The sequence below is a fragment of the Lissotriton vulgaris genome, chromosome 1_1 (assembly GCF_964263255.1).
Source record: "Lissotriton vulgaris chromosome 1_1, aLisVul1.2, whole genome shotgun sequence".
In the NCBI taxonomy this organism is placed as follows: domain Eukaryota; kingdom Metazoa; phylum Chordata; class Amphibia; order Caudata; family Salamandridae; genus Lissotriton; species Lissotriton vulgaris.
This window is the reverse complement of record NC_141685.1, coordinates 1,120,228,633-1,120,252,258: the sequence shown is the minus strand read 5'-3', so window position 1 is coordinate 1,120,252,258 and position 23,626 is coordinate 1,120,228,633. Positions and strand designations below refer to the sequence as shown.

The 23,626-nt window shown below is 48.3% G+C and overlaps 1 protein-coding gene across 4 annotated transcripts in view; it reads right to left on the bottom strand.

Moving 5' to 3' along the window:
* Nucleotides 1–23,626, bottom strand: part of KMT2D (lysine methyltransferase 2D) — a 1,692,256-nt gene that overhangs the window by 328,996 nt on the left and 1,339,634 nt on the right. For all 4 annotated transcript variants that reach the window (XM_086963706.1, XM_086963708.1, XM_086963710.1 and 1 more), the window contains one exon: nucleotides 10,281–10,445. In XM_086963706.1, the coding sequence (XP_086819832.1) occupies nucleotides 10,281–10,445 (165 nt within the window). The remainder of the gene's footprint in view (nucleotides 1–10,280; nucleotides 10,446–23,626) is intronic.

Sequence of the window (23,626 nt, the reverse complement as noted above, 5' to 3'; positions counted from 1 at the left end):
GTTCGACTTCGAAGAAAGATCAAAAGTTATCAAAAAAGTTTAGTCAAAAATGGACTAAGGGTACCACTTTTTCCGGATCGGCGCTTGCTGGCGCAGAAAAAAGAAGTACTGACGTCAGCGCGCGAGGGCGGCGTCTACGTACTCCGGCGATGTCATCCCGGTGCCAACGACGCCTACCGACGCACAAGGGTACTGCTACGCAAAAGTTTCCGGATCCAGTCTGACGCCTGGGGATATTCTAAGGTAAGGAATCTAATACTAACCTGTTTCTTTCAGATACAAAGCACATCCTGGGCAGAGGTGCCAAGCCTCCTCCCCCTGGATGGGCAGGGTCCACGAAGAGGAAGCTTCAAAGACTTGCCGCCTTTGTTAGGTGACTGCCTTTTGCTGCTCCCAGCAACTGGCCCCCACTGGTTCTAACCTCCACTCTGGGAGGGAGAATCACCAAAAAAACCAAGACAGGAGGACAGGTGTGCTCACCTTTGCCAACTCCACGCCTCAGGTGAAGGAGGAGAGGCAAAGCACAATTTTCAGTCCCCGCATTCTTAAAGATGGGGCACCCAGCCAACCAGAGAGAGGCCTTTGCCTCCCCCCCCCCCCCCCAACAGGAGGGTGACATAATAAGGGGTGTCCCCACCCCAAGGAAGGGGACCCATTGGTCCCAACCTGTATATACCTGAAACGCCCCTAAATTTTGTAATTAGAGGCGACCCAAATCTTGCCTCCTCAGACAAGCAAGAAGGAAGGAAGGAAGGAAGAGCTGTGCTGAAACAAGAAGGAGGACACCAACTGCCTTGGCCCCAGCCCTATCGGCCTGTCCCAACCTCTACCGGCTCCATCGGAATCCCGGTGTGTATTGCAGCCAGCTTCCCCCCTCCCCCCAGAAAATCTGCCCAGTCTTCCCTGCAAAGACACTGTCTCCCGTGAGCACCTGACTTGCTTAAGAACCAGACTGGCTCTGGACAAATCCGCATGTCTGCACCACTCTGCACCAGACGCCCACGGACCAGGTTTGAGTGACCCAACAACCGAGGTCCTCCCAGTGAACCTGACCTGGGATCGACCTGCCTCAAGCTTCCCGACGACACCTGCAGTCTCTATCTGGGGGAGAACACTTACCACAACCAGAGTCGGTAAGGAAACCGGCCCGCCCCATGGCCTTGGGTGTCCCAACCGACTGTGTTCAGGCAGTCTGCTGCATCCCAACTTACCTCTCCAACCAGTGATAGCCTTCAGGAAGCCTCCCTGTCCAAAACTGCAGTATTTGTTCTGACCGGAAATCTCCCATTGAAAACAGGGCACCCAACGTCAAATCAGCACCTGCACCCCGCTGCCCCTGTACCCTTGTGGGTGCACCTTCTGTGCCAACTCGGATCCTTGTTTGCCCTGAGCTTAACCCTAGCAGCTTTGCTCGCCTTAACCCAATGGCTTGCCCGAGAGCAGACACGAACAGACGGCCCTCTAGCCCAATAGGCTAACACTGGGCCTCAGCACTCTGCCCCCAGCGGTCCTAGTGCAGCTAGTCCGCATTTCTTGCTTTTTTGGTTCTTATTCTTATGTCAGGGGAACCTGCGTTCCTGGTGCCAGGGGGCACCTAAATAGTGAATTTAGAGGCTTACATGGGAGTAAAGGGTAGGAGCCAATGGGCTAATTTATTTTTGGGGGTTACTCTCTGCAAGACGTTGATTTTGCATGATTTTGTACATCCTTTTGAGCATGGGTGTCGATTCACCAAAATACCGGGGGTAGCGGAAATTTGTTTCACTTCAGGAAAATCATGGAAGCTGGACTGTCACTACCAGTTCAATATCTCCTCGCTTCACCCTTGGCTTCTTTGTGCCAAATGGCTCTGCACTTAAGTTTGAAATATATGTGCCTGAAGGTAGCCGGAGAAATCGGTTGTGGAGTTGGGCAGATTGTGCTAAGCAGTGAAACAAATATGAGGCACTGCGTTAGTCAGCTGTGGCCAGCCCAGTTACCTAAGGGTTAACTAAGGGTGAAAGCTGATCCAAAAGCCTGAGATTGGTTGCAGCGACTCCACCTCAGTATGACTGACTCTGGCTGGATCCTAGCTGAAGAAAAAATTCAACTACACTACTGCGGCCATGAAGCAGAGAAATACACCACTCAGCTTATGTGCTCAGCTAATTGCATGACATTCTCCAATCTAAGCTGTGATACAGAGACAGTAGGAAAATACCAAATTCTAACCACAGATGTATTATACTTGGCAGAGATAATGTAGTATCTCAAACTTACTACTCAATAAAAAATACATCATACTTTATCTGCAGGCCTCAATCAAGTCCTGCTGGTCACTTTCTCGATCTCACTCATTTGAATAAAAACTGAAAGAAAATGCTTGAAATGAACAAGTTACTTACCTTCGGTAACGATATATCTGTAAGAAACATTACCTAGTGATAGTTTCCTTACCTTAGAATTACCCCAAGGCGCCAGACTGGATCCGGAAAGTTTTCGTCAGCCGTACCCCTGCGAGTCAGTAGGCGTCGTTATGCTGCTCCGCGAGCGTCGTTGTTGGCGTCGTAGTCGTCGAGATGACGTCGCTGGACCTACTTAGATGCGCCCACGCGTGCTGATGTCAGTTATGTACACAAATTTCTGCACCAGGAACGCAGAGCCATGCAAGATACTGCCCACTGGTGCATTGAAACTAGGGCCCTGAAAGGGATGACCGTAACCCTAGAAATCAGTTCGCAGAACGGTAAGGATGGGTGGGGCGGTAAGGAATCTATCACTAACTAAAGTTTCTTACTGATATATTGTTACCGAACGTAAGTAACTTATTCATCTGAAAGTAACACGTTAGTGATAGATTCCTTACCTTAGAATAGATACCCCAGCAATACAAACACCGGAAGTGGGTCTGCCATCAGCCTGTTTCCCCAAAGGAAGGTCAATTTGATGGCACCCGCACCAGCAAAAACTTCATCCAACAACTCCAATAAAAAGATTTGGGAGATGTGCATCAAGCTGCAAGAATAACATTCACCATCTCTGTGGACAGATTGAGCCCACTCAGTTGTTGTCGCCTAATCTCCATACATGTAGGTTGAGGGGGTTTGGTCCAGTCACCTTGCTCCTTTGCAGAGTTAGGTCTCCCAAAAGAGGCAGATGCTCAGACTTGGTCAATCAGAATACCAAACTCTACTAGCCCAATCGAACAAGTTACTTACCTTCGGTAATGATATATCTGTACGAAACATAGGTTAGTTATAGATTCCTAAACTTAGAATTACCCCCAGGCGTCAGACTGGATCCAGAAAGTTCTGCGTCAGCAGTACCCCTGCGCGTCGGTCGACTCTGCGTCCGTCGTTGGCGTCGTGGTCGCCGGGATGACGTCGCGGTAGCTACATAGACGCCGCCCTTGTGAGCGGAAATCAGTTCTGTACAGGACGTACGACGCCAGAAGCGCAGAGCCATGCAAGAAACTGACCACTGGTGCACAAAACTAGGGTTCGGAAAGGATGTCCTTAACCCTAGAAGTCAGTTCGCAAAACGGGGAGGATGGGTGGGGCTGTAAGGAATCTATAACTAACCTGTGTTTCTTACAGATATATCGTTACCGAAGGTAAGTAACTTGTTCATCTGAAAGTAACACGTTAGTGATAGATTCCTTACCTTAGAATAGATACCCCAGCAATACCAACACCGGTGGGTTTGTGAACCAAGACTACACCAGAAAGTCATGGAGAACAGAACGGCCAAAGAAGCAGTCTCTCCGGACTTGACTGTCAAGGTAATAATGCCAGTAAAAGTGTGCAGCGAGGCCCACATGGCTGCCTGACAGATGTCTTGCAGGGGGACACCACGTCTCAATGCAGTAGTAGCTGCTGTCGCCCTGGTAGAATACATGCCTTCATACACAAGACGACCCAGCTGGAGATGGGCCTCTTGCGCACAGCCCAGCCTTTCGTGGTGCCTATGTAGCCAACAAAGAGCTGGTCATTGTAGGAAAGTGGGTTTCTGTTGCAGTAACCCCCCCACTTTTGGCCAGACTACTGATGCACTTTTTCTTGGAGTGCCTCAGCCCCCGCCCCCCCCCCCCCCCTTGCAGACCGTGTTTTGGTGCAGAACGAAGTAAAGAGTCGACATGGCACACATCTCTGTGTAACATGCCTACAACCCACTGCCCTTGCATAGGTCAGTCACCCCTCTAGCTGGGTGCCCTATGCCTGGGTGAGGGTACAGGTGCATGAGCCCTGTACACCTACAGTGTCTAAGCCAATTCTTAGGCATTGTAAGTGCAGTGCTGCCATTAAGAGTATATGGTGCTGGGAGCTTGTCATTACGAACTACACAGCACCATAATGGCTACACTGAAAACTGAGAAGTATGGTATCAAACTTCCCGGACATTAAACTCACACTGATGCCAGTGTGACATTTAATGAAAAATGCACTCATAGGGCATCTCCGAGATGCCCCCTGAAAAACGACCAGCTACTGGTGGGTTCCCTGACTGGTAGACACCGGCCTGCCACCAAGAGACATGTTTCTGGACCCCTAAGGTGGCAGCCTACTCGCCCTGAGCCCAGAAACAAAGCCTTTCCTGGGCGGAGGTGTTCACACTTCCCCCAGGCCAGAAAGAGCCATCTGTGGCAGGGAAGCTTCAGAGGCCTGGCAGCCTTTGTAATGCGACCCCCAGCCTCTCCTGCTATCAGGAGCAGGCCCCCTTCCTGTCTCCCCTCCCTTTCGGCGGGAAAACGGGCGGCCCAGGAGTTGTGCCCACCTCTCCCAACTCCACCCCTCGAGTGGGGGAGGAGAGGTGAAGCACACGCTCCAGTGCTCGCCATCTTTCAGATGGCAGGCCCTCCCCAATCAGGACTAGTGATTGTGCTCACTCCCCCACGTGGGGGGAGCACACCAAAGGTGTAGTCACCCTAAGGTCAGTAGCCCATTGGCTACTGACCTCAAGACCCCTAAACACCCCCTAAATACAGTATTTAAGGGGCAGCCGTGAACCACCAAGGGAGATACAGCCTACCTACAAGAAGAAAAGAAGGACGAAGAACTGTGCAGAGCTAACAAGAGGACGACGCCCACTGACTTGACCCCAGCCCTAAAAGCCTGTCTCCCCTCAGACCTGCTCCTGCAAAATCACGGCATGTTCGGCAGCCAGCAACCTCACAAACCCCAGAGGACCTTCCTGTCTTCACTTCCCAGACTCTTCCTCCTGTGAACACCGGGCGTGTTTAAACTGCAGCTTCTGGTGCTAGCCAGAAACCGTGAATCCAGCCCACTCTGCACCCGCCAGGCCTGAGCGGAAAAACACCACGAGGAGGTCACCCCGGTGATCCTGACCCAAGATTCGGCGACCCCTGACCTGCCTCAAGCCTCCAGACGACACCTGCAGCCTCAATCCAGAGGATCTCCTCTATCGCGACAAGAGCGGGTAAGAAAATCCGACACTAAAAGGCACCCCTGCACCTAATGCCCCACAGCCTTGAGAGCCCAACTCGAAGTTGCCAAACCAACACACAACATCCCAACTTACCCCTCGAAGTGGTGGTCGCATTGCACCCAGAAGATCTTCGTCCCTGAGCCTGCAGCATTTTTTTGGCCCGGAGGTTCTCCATTGGAAACAGGGCACCCGACCTGAAAACAGCACCCTGTGCCCGGCCGCCCTAGAGCTGCAGAGGGTGCCCCTTTGGTGCTACTTTGGTCCCCAACTTGTCCCGAGCTAAACACAAGGCGCTTTGCTCCCACAACCCTGTGGCCTGCCTGCTAGCAGCCACCAACCAGAGACCCCCCTATCCTCTATAGGATAACATTGGGCCTCAACACTCTGCACCCGGCCGCCCTAGTGCCGCTGAGGGTGCAACAACAGTGCATCACTGACCCTGGGGGACCCCTAGCTGAGAGGGCTGATCAGGGAGCCTGAGAAAGGCTCAAATCGCAGAAAGATAGTACTTAATATTGCCCAGAGCAGAGCCCTGCTGTGCCAGAGAAAGACAGAACAAACGAACTTCTGAAAGAGGGGCATAAAGGGGATCCACATCTTTTTCTGTACACCATGCCACAAATTTGTTCCACCTGCAGGCGTATACAGATTTAGTGGAGGGATGCCTGGCTGCCAGAAATATATCACAGACTTCAGGAGGCAAGTCAAATGGAATCAACTGTCACCGCTCAAACTCCACGCATGTAGGTGGAGGCTGGACAGGTTCGGGTGGAGGACCATCCCCTGCTGCTGCGACAGAAGATCCTCCCGAAGAGGTAGTCGGATCGGGGGATCCATGCTCCTACTGAGTACCTCACGATACCAAACTCTTCGAGCCCAATCCGGGGCCACAAGAATACCTTGGGCCTGGTCGCGCCTGATCTTCTTCAGCACTCTGTGCAGAAGTGGTATAGGCGGAAAGGCGTACAATAGACCACAGCTCCACTCGTGACGAAAAGCGTCGCCGAGCGAGTGCCGCCTTGGAAATTCAAACGAGCAGAAGAGATTGCGCGTTCTCTTATGTGACTAATAGATCTAACCAAGGCTCTCCCCACTGTTGAAAGAGACCTTGCACCACCTCCTAGTGAAGACGCCATTTGTGATCCATTATGCACCTGCGGCTGAGTTCGTCCCCCTGGCGTTCAAGGATCCTGCCAAGTGTTGAACCGTCAAGGAAATGCCTTGACGTTCCAGCTATGTCCAGAGACGCAGAACCTCCTGACATAGGGTCCACGGCCCCACCTCGCCTTGCTTGTTGCAATACCACATGGCAGTGGTGTTGTCTGTGAACACCTGCACTACTCTCCCCTTGACAGAGGGAAGGAATGCCTTCAAGTAGGATCGCCCAGAGCTCCAGAAAGTTGATATGGAGCCTGGACTCCGCCAGAGACCCGAGGCCTCTGATCTCCCCTTCTCCCATATGGCTGCCCCATCCCAGGAGGGGTACAAAAGGGGGGGTGGTGATGGACGGAGCATCTGAATCGATCAAACACTCACACCCAGTCAAAAGATCTGGGTTTAATTCATCACCGTTCTTTAGCCCACTCTGCCACCCCAGTTCAGACATGGCTATATGCAAATCAGTCTGACCCTGTGCCTCATGGGAACAGTCCAGCCCGAACTGCCAAGCCATGCCTTCCCTGGACCGGAAACAAGCTTCCGAGGACCGGTTTCTGGCATTCCAGCCGTCTTCAGCCCGGCTTGCTCAAAAACAAAAAGCTCAAAGACTCAAAAAACAGACTAAAGTCCCTAATATAACTAAGTCAAAAATTGACTGGGGATACCGCTCTCTCTGGATCTGCGCTTTCTAGCGCGGAAAAAGATAAAACTGACGTCAGCGCGCGTGGGCGCTTCTAAGTAGCTCCAGCGACGTCATCTCGGCGAGTACGACACCAACGACATACGGGGAGCCGCACGACGACACCTACAGACGCGCAGGAGTACTGCTGACGAAAACTTTCCGGATCCAGTCTGATGCCTAGGGTGAGGAATCTATCACTAACGTGTTTCTTTCAGATAGGATGCTTTAAAAATTTTGTGCTGTAGTTAACCTAAATGTGTGCTGTATGAATAGAACATACAAAATAAAAGGACTTATGGTACGTTGACCTGAATTTAGACACAAATTCTCCTGTTAAGCTCAATTTGCACAATATTGAAAGCATTCAGGTCTGCATGGAACTGTCTGGAGCCTGGAGAGCGTGAAGCTCAGCTACATTTCCGCTGATTAGGCCGAATTGTAACAGTCTTGAGGATTGCTGTCAAAGAGCCTCTGGAGCTTTTTGCATAGCCAAATGCTCCTTCCTTTCCCTGGTACTCCCTTGCCCCCTTCTAGGCCAGGGGTAACAAGGGCAGTGTCAGGGTCCGCAGTTGTGGACAACAAATGAAGTCCATGCTTGAGGTTGATCGGCTAGTCAAGCTTGATCCTCTTTTGAAGCCATTAAGTTTCTCAAGCCACCTCCTTCTCAAATTCTTTCTGTTTCCCTATGTTGTCCCTCTTTTCGGGGCAATCAGGTTTGGTAGTCAACTTTTCGGCGCTGGATGCTCATGAATGTGCAGTTTACCCTAAAGCATGTAATTTATGTACAGAGTCTGCTTTGGAAATTGCATGTTCTTGCCCCCCTGATTCACCTTACAAGTTACTGTATTGTAAGCCTCCACATCAGACAACTGTAAGCTAAGATACTCATTTTATAAAATTCACTATTGAAGTATCTTCCTACACTCAACATTTTAAACATTCTCTCATTTTTCTACATTGCATTGGTCCTGTGCACCATCTGTGCATAATCTACACAACCGATATCCTTCTGTTTAATATTTTTCTTTAACTGTAACTCTTCCTTTATAAGGCAATTTTGATGGGACCCTCGGTAAACATATTACAGATCGTATGGAGTTTGGTCTTAGGAAAAGAGTGCACATGAAAGACAAAATTGAAATGAGGTACTTTCCATCTCAACCCTACTCCCTCATGTGTGTTATTAGTAGTAAGACGTGATCTGACAGGTCAAAATTTCTCAAGTATACCCTTCTCAGTAAATTTGCGACCAATCTGAACTCTATTGCAGGAAAATAAATGTGTGACATGAGACACAATTAAAGGTCATGTATTGTATGAAACTAACAAACTTATGAAAAACGAATTGGAATATTCTTAATGCAACACTAGATGCCAATAGTGTAATTATCATGTGGTCTACAATACATGCTGCAAACCAATAAGTTACTTGTAGCCCAGAACATTTTCTAAGCGCTAAATTGCTGGCCAGAATCGCACAAAAGAAAATCCAGAGACGAAGATAGGCAAGAGCTTTTAGGAAAGGCCCATGCCGACCTGTCTGGGACCCTATATAAAGAACAGGGAAAGCATATCTATCCAGCCCCATGAAACTGGCCTTCAAAAAGAGGCTGAGATGCGGGCTAATTCGCTTAAAAGGATTGGGTGTTTCAAAGGCTCTTCTGAACACAACTGCTGATTGTGTTAACTATAAGAAGGAATCATTGACGCATGTGATTTGCTTTCATCCCGGCTTAGAGAGCTTAGGGTACTACTGGTTGAAACCGATATTCCGACACCTGGGCAGAACACAATGCAATATTGCCATTACTGCATGTCTGAGTGGAGCCAATGTGAATCTTTCAGACAGATATGTGAAATTTCTTAGAGAAGTACTCAAGCTACTGAACTTGTGCTCTGCAGACTGCGAAAAGTGGAAATCTAGTTGGCTTTCCATCATTCTGAAACAGTGCCACCTATGTCAATCCTATGATGCACATCCATTAGCGCCATGCAGCAGCCGGTTCAGTGCAGGCCTATATCAGTTGAGTGAAGGCACGGTCGGCCCTGTTCCATTTTTAAAAGAACCGTAACTTTAGAGCAAGCCAAAACCAACCCACCACATGACATCGCAATAAGCACTATCGAAATCAAACTGAGTGCAGTCAGGAATTTAGTCACTGACCTCTCCTGTATAGCCCTTGTCAAAATCATCACAGGACATCGCAACACACTGTATCAAAATCAATCCGATTGCTGTGTACTTTATCCATTGGCTACCCCAGTATAAAAGAATCTTGTTAACTAAACAGTAACGATTCAGCCTTGCAAAACAAATTAAAATCTGCTTGCACATGCCACCAACCAGCCTACCGCAACCTGGCTGACCCAGGGCAGCGGGGGGCTAGAGGAAGCCAAAATTAACATGTCCCACAATATTGCAATATGAACTTTATTATTTATTAACCTGATCTTAAAGACTCAAGGCACACAAACTTTTGAAGTATTAAATTGATGGAAATAAACCTGGGTTAAACAAGCTATCACCTGACATCATGCTGTGTTTAACTGTGTTACTATAGGAGTGTGTTCTATTGTGAGGGTTTTAAATAACTTGAAACAATAAAAATGTATCAATCTATTAAGCTACTTAACTATAAGCTTAGGTGTTTAGTAGTCCTATTCTTTTATGAAGTCCTATGCTCACTGAATATGCCTCTATGACAGGCTGTGAATCTTCAGTAACAATACACAAATATATAATTAGTTTACAAACATTATGTTAAGGCTATTCTTTTACAGTTAGCAAACTTATTTTTACCCATGCTCTGTTGGGAACCTGATTTCACCATATTTGATCAAATTCTGAACACACAATACACATCTCTACGGGAACATCACTGGGTCACGTATCAACTCTCAAGAATTCATGCCAATCGACTAATGACCATGGGGGGTGGTGAGGATGGGGGAGATCCTGCAAGTTGGACCAATGGTAATTTCCCCAACTTTTTTTACACTGGAGAAAATCAGTTACCTTGGTGAGCAACTGGGTATAGTAATCGGGCATGCTGTCCAATACCGCATTTCCAAAGGCTCCCTTCAAAGGGTGCTTGCCATTGAGTGGGCTGCTGCCAAAGGGGGAGAAAAGGCTGAAATTTGCAGTAATAGCTGGCTCCATCAGCGGCAGCAGAGATAGCTCCTGTAAAATGCAGAATGGACAAGCATCATAAAAAAAGCGCATACAACAGCATAGGCAAGAGCTAGACATGAGACAGAAAAATCACTTCCCTGTAACCCTGGTTCTCCAACAGCAACATCAATATGATCATAAGTGCAAAATATCGCCACCCACAAGCAAGATTACAGAAAACAGTTTGAAATTAAATAATTTTTAATACTTACTATCTAAAGGCAGCTTTTACTTTTTCTTCATTAAAGCAAAACTAAATTGAATGGCTAGTCGTTACCTGATTACATTACAAATGTACATTTGAACAGGGGTGCTAGAATGTGAGAATCAGAGTGACTGTCTTTTACGGTGGGTCCTCCATTAGCTTCAGCAATCCTGCAACTCATGCAGAGTATTCAAATGCGCTACAACTTGTAGTGCGAGGTCAACCCGTGTCATAACCTTGTTTCAGTGGTATAAGCTCATCCTGCTGCATTAGTTAGCAAATTCGTTGCTTGGTGGTGGTTGTGGCATTGCTGTGCACTCTAGAGGCAGAGAGCAGGAGCAGTGGTCGGTTACGAGATAATAGTGCTCAGCATTCTTTCACCCACTAGCTATCTGGCACTGGATAAATACCCTTGCACGTAGATGCGGTACATCACACATGAAGATGCAGACGTGGTGGTGCCTGTTTGCTTTAACGATGTACGAATCTGCTGCCGTCACAGAAATCCTGAAGCTGGAGAAAACGGCACAAATTATGGGTGTGCCTGCAGCAATAAATCAACACTGGTATACCTGCTGCACTGACTTAGCAGAAACGTTAATGGAAGAAGTGGTTGCCCAACCCCTGTGTCTCTCACCGGCCCTACCGCCACCTTCCGAAAGCCCCCACACAAGACTATCCCTTTCTGGACTCCCTTGGCTCAGCTGTTCTAGGGGTCTGCTGGAAACTGAACGTAGCCGCTCCACCCCTAACCCAATTAACATGTAAGGAGAAAAACATTTGAGAAAAGCCAAATAAACCTTCATTGTAAAAAGAAACAAAATTGCCAGGTACTACGTAATGGCACAGTTGTCACCAGTTCTGGTTAATACCGGCATGCCAGCATGGCATATATTACGGTTTGCATCATCGCTACATTGCCGTAAGCAAAATGTTAACAGATTTGTCACATAACTGGTTTCATACTAAGAATTGAGGAAAAGGAGGGGGGGGGGGGGTGATCGAGGATTGGCCCTGTACTTCCATATGGGTCGTGAATTCACACTTCGGATATAATCTGCAAACTGGATTTCCTTTCAATTGTTCCAGTGCCTCCTTCTCATCCATAGTTCGATTCCTATATGGATGAGACTCTTTTTTGGCTAGTTCTCCCACTTCTTGGATCACTCCCCGTTCAAAGGTAGCCTCCTCTAAAGGGAGTGCTGAAGTCATCGGTGTAAAATTAGACTTGGGGCGGAAGGTAGTATCCCTCCTCCTCTCTCCCGAGTCTGCCTTTACCTCAAAGATCTTCAATCTGATATCCCTAAAGAAATCTGACAATTCCTGTGAGTTTGAAACTATCTAGTGTGTTAGTAGGAACAAATCCAAGTCCCTTATTTAACAGTCTTTCCTGTGGTTCAATGATTGGTATGTCCGTCAGATTCATGACGGAGTGTGTTATGTTACCCTAGGCTTAATGTAGGATAGACTTGCATATGCCTGCTTCTCTTCTGTCCTGTAATCTTGCTGTCTTTCAGTAGAATAGTCTTGCCAAGAATAGAAGGTGTGGGATGTCGAGGTGCAGTGTTGTGGGTGGTGGTGCACACGTGCTCATTGTTGGATACTGAGGGATTACGTCTATAATGTTATTTGGGTTAGGTGAATTATGACTTTGACCAATTGGCATTGACGTGGTCTAATGTCATTCTGTTTTCTGACTTTAACTTGCTTTATGGCAGTTCTTACTATTAGCTCTGTCATGCTCTCATGTCATCTTGCTTTTCAATTCCATCTGGCTTTGGACCTTTCTGTGTGCATGGCTTAACTAACTCCATTTTCTTGCCTGAAGCCATTTTCTGTGCCTGCACGAAGCTGCAGAGGTGAAGAGGGCATGCTTTGCTTTTCTCCTGTTTTCCACACTTTACTGATTAGAGAGAACTGGTTCTTATCAGAGGAATGTACATGCTCTGTCTCGAAGCCATAGGAAAAGTTTGATCAACCGATGCCGTGGCCTTGGAGCAGGGTGGTGCGGGCTCTCATGAGAACGAGGAAGCGAGGCTCACTAGGAGCTTCGTCTTATGTCACCACTTGTACTAAAGGAGGTGTCTGGGACTTGTTCGGTGGAAGTTCAGCGTGGGACAGACGTGTTTGCCAGGGGAGCGGGGGCTTTGTGTCACGGCTGTTCTAGCCCGGCAGAGAAAGGGGCAGAGGATCAGCGTGGAGTTGGTGAGGTGTCTCTGCTACTAACTGTCTCGTGATTCTTTACTGATTCTTTTCTTTCCTTCTTATTTTCGGATTTTTACATCCATATATAAATATAAATATAAATATATATATATATACATTTGCCTTGATTGTGCTTCAATCATACTATTGATATGTGAGAGTGTGCTAGGATAGATGCATTTGGCTTACCGTGTGGTGTTAATATAATGTACTAATAAATATATACCAGATATACCAATTCGTCTTTTCCTTGTCATAGGAGGTTGTGTGTGTGTATATTTCCTGACAAGTATTCTGTTATAGGAGGATGGCAAATTCTCTCCTAGCAGTGAGTGTTGTAGAAAATTGTTCCACTCCTGGCAAGTGATGAGCAAATTTTAATTATCTCTCCCTGGGTAAGTGTTGCAGGGAGACCCGTCTGCAGGATCGGTCCTTTTTGTGAAAAGCAGATTCATTACAGACATGCTCATAGTCACCCGTTAGTTCAAGTCCTCCCACTGCACTCCCTCAGGCCTCTTTGCTTCGCCCTTCCTCTCCCTCTTCCTAAAAAAGTATTGGGCATTTGGGGGTTAAGGGGCCCTTGCATCGGTTGGAATGGTTGGAACACTGTAGGCCAGCCAAAGCCCTGTCCAGGAAAACCAGGGTACATCGAGGTAAATGCTGGGAGAGGTCACAGATAGTAACCCCTCCCTCTCCCCCTCCTTCTTGGTTTATTTTCATAGTCACCCCTGTCACTGCTAGAGCTCATTGTGTGCACATTTCTCCTGCCCCGAAATTTGCATCAATGATTAACGTTATGTGGATTAAATGAGAGTGAACAATTAGTCTTAAGGAGGCCAGCCGTACACACGGATTTATTTCAGAGGGGCAGAGTGGTATGTTTCCTTTAAATCATGCACATATATGAATGAATTTTGCAGACATTGTTTTCACTTGGCCATATTTTCTTACTTGAGGATTATATCCAAGTGTGAATACACGACCCATATGCGAGCACAGGGTCAGTCCTCGATTCACTTCTAATAAGGTAGGAAAGGAAGGTATGACTACGAGTATCTAGTAGTCCTGACGAAAGCCGGGAAAGACACAACAACCGGCTGAAACATGTTGACTCCTATGCAGAGAGAAGGGGTGAATGGTTCACAATCTACCCTGTTCACTACCATCCTCTGGCTTGTTATACCTTTTTAATCCTGGCCAGGGAGTCTGGGAATAAAATAGAGAATTGGCTATCCCTGAGCTAGTTTTAACATCTGTTTTCTGCACTCATTCTTTGCTTAATCCCTACTTTTCTTTGTGTTAGTATTGTTTCCCCCACCTTATTGCTCCACTCCCTGTGTTTGTCTGTGCAGGGATGTGTTTAGCAGCCCAATGATAAGGCATGCTACAATTTTGTGGGTGAGGGCAGTTTTTCCAACATATTGACTTTGCCATAAGACTCTTTAAGCCAATTTTTCAACTCCTACTTCTCCTTATGCGATTAGTTAGCTTTAGAGGAGGTAGAAGTAGGAGTTCCCCCTCCTCCCCCTCTTTTGTGTGTGGTATGCCTACAAACACTACCTGTGGCGTAGATAAGTCACCCCTCTGGCAGGCCTCACAGCTTTAAGGCAGGGTGCACGTTACCACAGGTGAAGTCATAGCTGCAAACGCAATATGCCCATAAAGTGTTTATCCATTCTTAGACATTGTAAGTGCAGTATAGCCATATTGAGTACACGGGCTGAGAGTTTATCATTATGAACTCCACAGCTCCATGATGCCTTTACTGAATGCTAAGACGTTTGGTATCAAACATCTCCGCATAATAAACCCACACTGATGCCAGTGCTGGAATTACAAAATGCTCCCAGAGAATATCTTCGACAGGCCCCCTGGAGAACGACCAGCTCCCTAGTGTACAACTGACCAGCCTGCACCAGCTTGCCTAACTCAGAAATGTTTCTGACCCGCTGAGGTGGGAGCCCTTGTGCTCTCGTGGATCAGGAACAAAGCCTGCTTTGGGTAGAGGTGCTTCTCACCTACTCCTAGGCAGGAACAGCATTCAGGGCGGTGAGCCTCAAAGACTTCCTACCCTTTGTTATGCTAACCAGTGCCTCTCCTGCTATTGGAGATGTCCACCCCCTTAACCAAGCCCTACTTTTGGCAGCAAGGTTGGCAGGAAAATCAGTAGTCAGGATAGGTGTGTTCCCCCCCCTCTGCTAGGACCATATCTAATCTGCCCTGGATCAAGGTGCCCCCCCCCCCCCCATCTTGAATAGAAGGATTTTAGCCAATAGGATTATTATATTAAGGGTGTAGTCACCCTAAAAGGTAAGTAGCTCTTTGGCTACTAAGTGCCTGTGCCAGTAATACCCCTAAATTCAGTATTTAGGGGCACCCCTGAACCTTGATCCTCAGAATCCTACAGCCTATGAAGAAAGACTAAGACGACGCTGTGCAGCAAAGTTTGAAGAAAACGACTGATTTGGCCCCAGCCCTAATGGCCTGACTCCAGCTTAAAGAACCGGAGAAAAAGATGCCTCTGCCGCCTGCCCTATGGCCTGCGACTTCCAGAAACCCGAGGAAGACTGCCCACTCATCAACAAAGACTAGATATTTAGAGGACAGCAGCCCTATCCAGAAGTACCCAACTACAAGGACTCCAGATCCAGCTGTAACCGTAATTACTGCCTACTCTGCATCTAGTGGCAGATCCTCCACTATGGCGGAGAAGCATCGCCCCCACTGCTTTCGAGCAGTGCGAGAAGAGGAAACATGATAATAACTTTCAGTTATTATCATGTTATGTTTCTTTTGGTGGCGGGGCTGCTCTGCTCATGGAGCAGGGCAGGGGCGGAGTGGTTTGACCACTCAAGTGTGCATTGACTGTTTGTTCGGCCCTCTCAGGCTGCCCAAAGCAGTCATGCGCACTTCCCTGTTCTCCATGCAGGCTGCATTACAGCCTGCATGGAGAACATGCCCAACCCTACAGCCCCAAGCTGAGGACCATGTTACGTCACTTTGACCAATCACAAAGCAGCATTGCAGCGTACAGATTAGCTTAGGGGAGGGAGCCTGGCTGCCTGCTTCCTGTTCCTGGAGAAAGTCAGGAGAGCAGGAACAAAGAAATGCAAATGCTACTTACCAGTATGCATCTGTTCTTGGCATGTAGGGCTGCTGACATTCATATCTGTGCATAGATCGCCGCCTAGTGTTGGGTCCGGATGATTGCACATTGTTGTCCTGGAAGAGTCTTCGAAGTATCACGAGATAGGTGGCTCCTCCCCTGGACTACAGTGCGCATGGGCATCGCCTCCATCCCCAGATTGTTTTTTTCCGCCATTGGGTTCGGATGTGTTTCGGTTCCCTCTGTCGGAATCGACATCCTGCGATCCCGCCCCCCACACGCCTGCCTGCACCAGACGCCCGTGGCCAGAGTCGGAGTGGCTCACCTGTACAGTGAAGTTTCCGCAGCAGTCCTGACATCAAATCCAGCACTGGCTGACCTTGCCTGGACTCCATGAAGATACTTGCAGTCTCTTCACGAAGGGCTACCCTGACCGCGACTGGCGCTGGTAAAGAAAGTCTGACACCAAAAGGCACCCCTGAATCCTCAGCCCTCCGATTTTTAGGGAGCCCAGCCGATGGTGCCCAGGCATCCATGGACTCCTCAACTTATCCGTCCAGCTGTTGGTCACCTTCGTCCAGCCTCCTGGTCAGAGCCTACAGTCTCTGTGTGACTGGGATTCCCTTTACGTACATTGGGCACCCAGTGCTGATTTGCACCCGGCAGCCCCTGTGCGCATAGTGGTGTCTGACTTGTGATGCCCTGTGCCCCCCCACCCCCTCCCCCCAGTGCTTGCTTTAACCTCTGGGGCCTGTGTCCCGAAACCATATGATTTCTTACCTGCAAATCGCAACTCTTGTGGGGGCCCACAATCTCCACTGACTAATACTGGGCCGAGTGACCTCTGCTACCGGCCACACCAGTGCAGCTGGTGGTGCAGTACCTATCTCGATCTGACCCTTGCCCAGCGTTGGTCCAAACCCCTGAAGACTGGAAGTGTAAGTTGAGTACTTACCTGTAACAACTTGTAGCTGTTTTCCTACCATAGCATTGCAATGCACTGCATTTCTGCCTATTGAGCAAGTTACTTACCTTCAGTAATGATATCTGTAAGAGACATATTAGTTATAGATTCCTTACCTTAGAATTACCCCCAGGCATCAGACTGGATCCCCCAAAAATTTCTTCGGCAGTACCCCTGTGCTTCGGTAAGTGGCGTCGGTTGACTCCGCATTCGTCTTTGTGATCACTGAAACGACGTTGCGGTATCTACTTTGACGCCGTCTTTGCGCGCTGATGTCAGTTATTTATCCAACATTTCAAACCAGAAGCGCAGGGCCATGCAAGACACTGACCAATGGTGCACAAAACTAGGCCCTGGAAGGGAGTCCCTTACTCTAGAAGTAAGTTTGCAGAACGGGGAGGATGGGTGGAGTGGTAAGTAGTAACTTGTTCATCTGAAAGAGACACGTTATTGATAGATTCCTTACCTTAGAATAGATACCCCATGTTGGAAAGTGGGTTATTGGTAGGGGCAAATGTAGGTCTGCCACTGGCAATAAGGCCACTAACACATGATAGGACTCAGCATAGGTCTTAGAAAATTATTCCTTTGCTCAACCCTTGGTAACGTCGCTGCGAGCAGATAGGCTTACCTTCAAAGACAGGTTTGTAAAGCATTTAAAAACACCATTTCAGTAAATAATTAAGACACAACACAAAATAAAAATCCAACATCAATTTATACAAATAGATAATACTTTTACCTTTTAAATGACACCAAAACGAAAAAACGTCCACTGTAGGGAACCAGAGTTATGAATTTGTAAAGATTAGTCACTTTCTAGTGCTTATAAACCAACATGGTCCCTTTTAATCATTTAGTTTTCTCTGTCAGGGACACACCTTTTTAAATTGTTCTGAAGAATTTTCTCACCACTGTGGTGGGCCGCCTTCTTCAGCAAGCGGGGTCCAGTTAGAACACCTTCCTGGAGTTCTGCTTGCGGGTCCCAAAGTATCCAACACACAATCCAAGGTTCTGGAATCTCCAAGAGGGTCCTTGAAAGTATGAAACTTCAATTCCGCAATCCACTTGAACAAAACCCTTACAAATCCACTGGTACTCCCGGCTTTGAATTCTTTGTGGGGCTGTCCATGCGAGCTCTGTTAACCTGTAGCTTGCAGGGAGTTTCCACTCTTAGTCCTTTGGCAGCAAGGTAATCCACATGGCTGTAGTTTCAGATGGTGCAGTCTTCATAGGTCAGGCTTTAGAGATCCTTGCACAGCAAAATCTTTCCAGCCGGGCACTTCTTGCTTCATTCACTTTCAAGCAGAAGACCTGGAGGGCTCTGCCCCTCTCAGATACTTATTCAAAATTCTCTGGGTCAAGCACCAGGTCACTGCTGACCAATGAGAGCTGGGCAACTCCTCATAGTTATGACCACATCCTGTAGAGTGTGGCATTAGTTTGTCCCAGAGTGCATCAGTCTTCCAAATCCATAATGGATGATTTTCCAGCAAGGAGGTAAGAGCTGGCTAAACACATCCCCTGGGATGGCTTATTTTCATGGACTCTCCCCCTACCATCTGCACATACCTTCATTAAGCCTAGACCTGACTCTGGGTCAAGACTGTCAGAGTGGACTGAAACCCAGGCCTCCCCTCTGCCTTTGAAGAGCATAGTTTATGACGGCATCTCCCGGCCTGGCATTCCTATAATCCAGCACACTGCCCTTCCAGCAGCCTGGCTAATAAACTTAACTCTGACCAATCAGGGCAGACCACTGAAAGGCTGAATTTGGACTTACAAACAAGAATGTCTCATAACTTCTTGTATGTACACTTTAGGAGAAATTCAACATTATAATATTGTTGGATTTACTACTACCATTCTGGGAAGTCTTTGAATGGTCCGGCTAGTTCTCTCCTATCAATATTTATTAATCAATCACTTCCTACTATGTTAACCTATGGGCCATTGGGTTTGCAATGGGGAAAATGACTTGGGCCACTTTTCAAGAACCAGGGCTTATAAAACCATATTTAATAAGTATTTCCCCAATTTCTACAGGACCCCCACCCCCTGTGCAAGTAGGGGAGACTTCAGGGGTTCTGAATCTGCAGAAATCATGCAGATTATCCTTACCCAATTCTTCTAGCATCTAAGTCGAATTTGAGCAGCTCTTTAACACAATGTGGGGAGTGAAATGTAAAATTTCACTTTATCCAGGCATATAACAACTCATTTTATAAGGGCGCTCCTTATAGATAACTGACCCTCCACCCCTGGGATACCTAGGGGTGACCCTGGGGGTCCCTAATATGCAATAAATGGTAGGTTTTTCATTTTTAAGGGCCTCTACCTCCAAAGTCGAGTTTGGGCACAATTTAAGGTTTAAAAGCTGTCCTGGCCACCAGGGATGCTTTTAAACTGACCTCAGGCTTCAGCACTGCACACATGCTAGTGCATAAAATCTGCTGGCCTCTAAACTGGCATGCCCCAGGATACTGAAGACTTCTAGGTAGTTTCAATCCCCTGCCCTATTACATACTAGGGGCTTATGGGGTAGGTCATGCCAATTACAGGGGGTACCCCCACCATACCATAGTGTAACCAAGTGTATGTTGGGTGTCTTAACTGTATTCTAATGTGTTCCTTTTAGCTTGGCACTGGCACGGAGCCTGGTTAAACAGAGCCCAGGGTCAGTCAGAGTCGGTTACCACCAGTTCCAGTCAGCAAAATCTTGGGGGGTGCCTAGGGCACAGGATGACTTTGCAACATAGCCCCCCAAACGAAAGGTGATGCGTTACTAACCTACACCCTGGTAGTCCGCATCGGCTAAGTGGAAAAACCTGGAAAGTCCATCTGCATTGGCATGGGCAACCAAAGGTCTGTGTTCCACTGTAAAGTCCATTCCCTGTAGGGAAATGGACCACCTTAACAGCATGGGATTCTCCCTTCTCATCTGCATGAGCCACCTGAGAGGCCGGTGGTCAGTTTGAACATGAAAATGAGTCCCAAACACATATGGTCTCAACTTTTTCAGTGACCACACCACAGCAAAAGTCTCTCTCTCTCAATGGCACTCCACCTCTGCTCTCTGGGAAGAAGCCTCCTGCTAATAAAGGCAACTGGCTGATCAAGGCCCCCTTCATTCAGCTGTGACAAAACTGCCCCAATCCCTTGCTCTGAAGCATCAGTCTGAACAACACATTTTTTTGTGTAGTCAGGGGCCAGTAACACTGGTGCTGAACACATAGCAGCTTTCAGAGTGTCAAAAGCCTTCTGACACTCTGGGATCCAAATCACCTTTTTGGGCCTCTTTTTAGAAGTCAGTTCTGTTAGGGGCCCCACTATGGTCCCATAATTTTGAACAAACCTTCTACAGTACCCTGTCAGTCCAAGTAATGCCCTGACCGGAGTCTGGGTAACAGGAGCTGTCTGTAGGAAGGTGGATACCCGACTATGGTTGCCCCCAACTTTTTGCCTGGCGTTTTGCTGGTTTTCCGACTTCGTTGGCCTGAGACCCTGCCAATCAGGACCCCAGGCCTACTGCTCTCTCTGTAAAATGGATTCCATGTACCTTAGGTACATATCCAATTGGTACTGGGCCACCTTATCAGACCCTGTAACTCAGGGCATAGGTGTACCCAGGGCCTACCAGGGGCTGCAGCATGTATTATGCCACCCCTGGCTGGCCATCTAAATCTGACACAATTGGCTGCACGACAGCTGGGGCAAGGTGGTGTAATCACCCTTTGCTTTAGATATAGTATACCTATATCTAACCCTAAAATGGACACACAGATTCCTATCAGTCACTCCTATGGCAGGCCTTGACAATCCTGAAGGCAGAGTGCTTGGAATCGTGTGTGATGGTGCTCTGGCATGAGCTGAGCCCGTTTGCAGCTTGCGGAACCAAGTCCTAATAGCTGTTCCATGATAACGCGTACCATATACTCTTAAGTGCATTATAATCCTCGCGGTTAAATGCCAACTCTGGTATCGCTTTATCAAAACATGTCGAGTAAGGTGTCATACGAATTGGAATACTAAACCCTCGTCAATTCTGGCGACGGGGTTAGCATTCCACCCTTCTAGAGGGACACGACATGTATGTAACTGTGAACCCCGGTTAAAGTTAACTCAAGCCTCAGCATCACAAAATGGATGCTGCCACCACAGACACAAGTCTGCCCCACTGCAGCTGGGAGTCCTTCCAGCGAGGGGAGCTTGGACAAAGGGTTTCCTGTCAGGGGCGGTGCTAGCACCATCCCAGACAGGGTTTTGTGTATCCTGGGTAGGCAGGGCTTTAGAGGACGGTGACTGCAAGTGGCACCCCGGTGCTCACTATGCATCTGCCGGCTAGAACCAGTTCCAGGGGCACACCAGCCCCTGAGCTGGGGAAAGTCCGGCATGGGAGAGGGGTGTAACCACCCCCCTTCCTGGTCCCACCACTAGGGCAGGACCTAGTCGCGTACCTACCCCTTTCTTTAGGATAAAGGCAGGAGCGGGGACCCTTCCAAATTAGATCATCTTTGAATCCTGAAACTACTTTCTACGAAAGGAACTCTCGACTTCTTCTCAAGATTTCTCCCTTGTGGCTAAGGAGTAGTCACCCTGCACCCGCAGGCACCATCTAAGAACACTGCGGTTTGCTGCACGTCCTTCCTTCGGAATCCGACTGACCAGCACGACGAGACCCGGCTTCCCTGGCACCTCTGACCTCTACCTACCTCTACAGCTAAGCTGAGAACCGTAGGTGCGACGAGACCTCGAGGGACCGGTCATCATCAGAACTGCACGACTTCTATCCAGCACGACCGCCGAGGGATCCTCTGGTGAGTGCTTTGGGGTCCGAGAAGCCCCAACCCTGAGCAGCTCCAGCACCGAAGTTCAGCCTCCCAGCCTCCACGAGATCTGCGTGGGGCCCTTCTGCCTGTTTGCTGCTCACCGCGTTGTCTGGCTACTAGCCCGCTGGCTTGTGGCCTTCCCGACGACTACCGACGACATCAACCCCGCTGGTCTGGTTGCTCCAGACTGGCCCTAGCTCCCTTCCAAAAGAGGAGCACCCCGGACCCTCCTGGTCCACTCCAGACGCCATTTTAGGTCCACCGCGTGGGCTTGAATTTGCCAAGACTTGTTGCCCCAATCCTGGGTCCAGCGACGTCGACAACAGCAACCATCATGGGACAGCTCGCACCTCCATCCTGGTCGCCGACAACGCCTCCTGGTCCGTGAGACTGCAGAGCCCAGCGTCGCCCACTCACCTGGTCGAGGTGACTCCATCCGGTGCCATCCTGGTGCCTATCTAATCACTGGCTAGTGATTCAGAACTTGGTCCCCTCTGCTTACAGGTGTCTTCCATCTTCGATCCAGGCTTGGATCCACCGAACAATCTTCACTGGTCGCCTGCCAGCAACAACTTCTTTCAGGCTCCATAGACTGCAACGAGGATTCCCGACGTCTTTTCAGACCTATGCAGCCGCAGCCCCTGGGCTAGGTAACTTCGGCATTTCGGTGCCCCAGCATAGCCTCACTGTCCAAGGGTCCAGATCCTTTTTCGTTTTCAGCCTACCTAGTCGGATTCGTCCGATATCCTTAACTTTGCTTTTACTAGCCTCCATAGACTTTGTCCCGCATCCCACGTGAGAGTGCACACTCTGCACCCGAGTCCCCTAGGCCTCCTGCTAGTAATCTGAAGGTTCAGTAGTCAAGTCCTAGCGATTCCAAAGCCTATTAGTCCAGTACTTACCTGCTAGTAATTTCGCATTCCACTTTTGTAGTATATGGTTTTTCGTGCCCCTCGGGCATTTGTGTAAATTGTGTAACTTAAAGTATTTTCGTAAGAGTTTTGTTGTGTGCTTAGTACCCTGTCCTCATAAAGAGTACAGGGCTGTTGTGATCTAAATAAATACACTGTTTATTTTCATAACACTTGTGTGGTGTCCTTTCACTTGGTGTTTAAGGGGTATATGTGATGGTATAACAGCTGGCTTAACACGCCCTCTAGAGTCTAGCCTAAAGACTGCTCTTGTCCATGCTACTAGGATAGCTGGTCTATCGGTTGACTTACAACCAATCATCAATAAGGGTTGTTTGGACTGATACAAAGTGCTCACTAGAATAGTGAACATTATATATCAGGCCAACTTCTCACACTGTCCAATCCAAAATAGTTTGGATTTTAGCTTGGAGAGGTTGTACATGGCCCCCACCTACCAGGTGGCCCAGGTACACTACAGAACTCTGCCCTATTTGGCACTTGCTTGCCTTAATAGTCAGGCCTGCCTGCTGCATGGCCTGAAGCACTTCCTTTAGGTGGTTTAAGTGATCCCCCCAGGTAGAACTGTATACAGCTATATCATCCAGGAAAGCTGCACTGAACTGTTCCAACCCAGACAAAACCCTGTTGACCAACCTTTGGAAGGTGGCAGGTGCATTCTTTAATCCAAAGGGCATTACCTTGAACTGATGATGTCCCTCTGGTGTGGAGAATGCTGACCTCTCCTTTTCTCCATCAGTGAGGGGAATCTGCCAGTAACCTGAAGTCAAATAAAAAGGACTCCGGTACTTATCAGCCCCTAGCCTATCAATGAGCTTATCAGCTCTAGGTATAGGGTGAGCGTCAGTCTTTGTGACTGCATTCAGTCCTCTGTAGTCCACACAGAACCTTAACTCTCTGGGTCCCCCCCGAGGGTTAGGTTTAGGTACCAGTACCACTGGACTGGCCC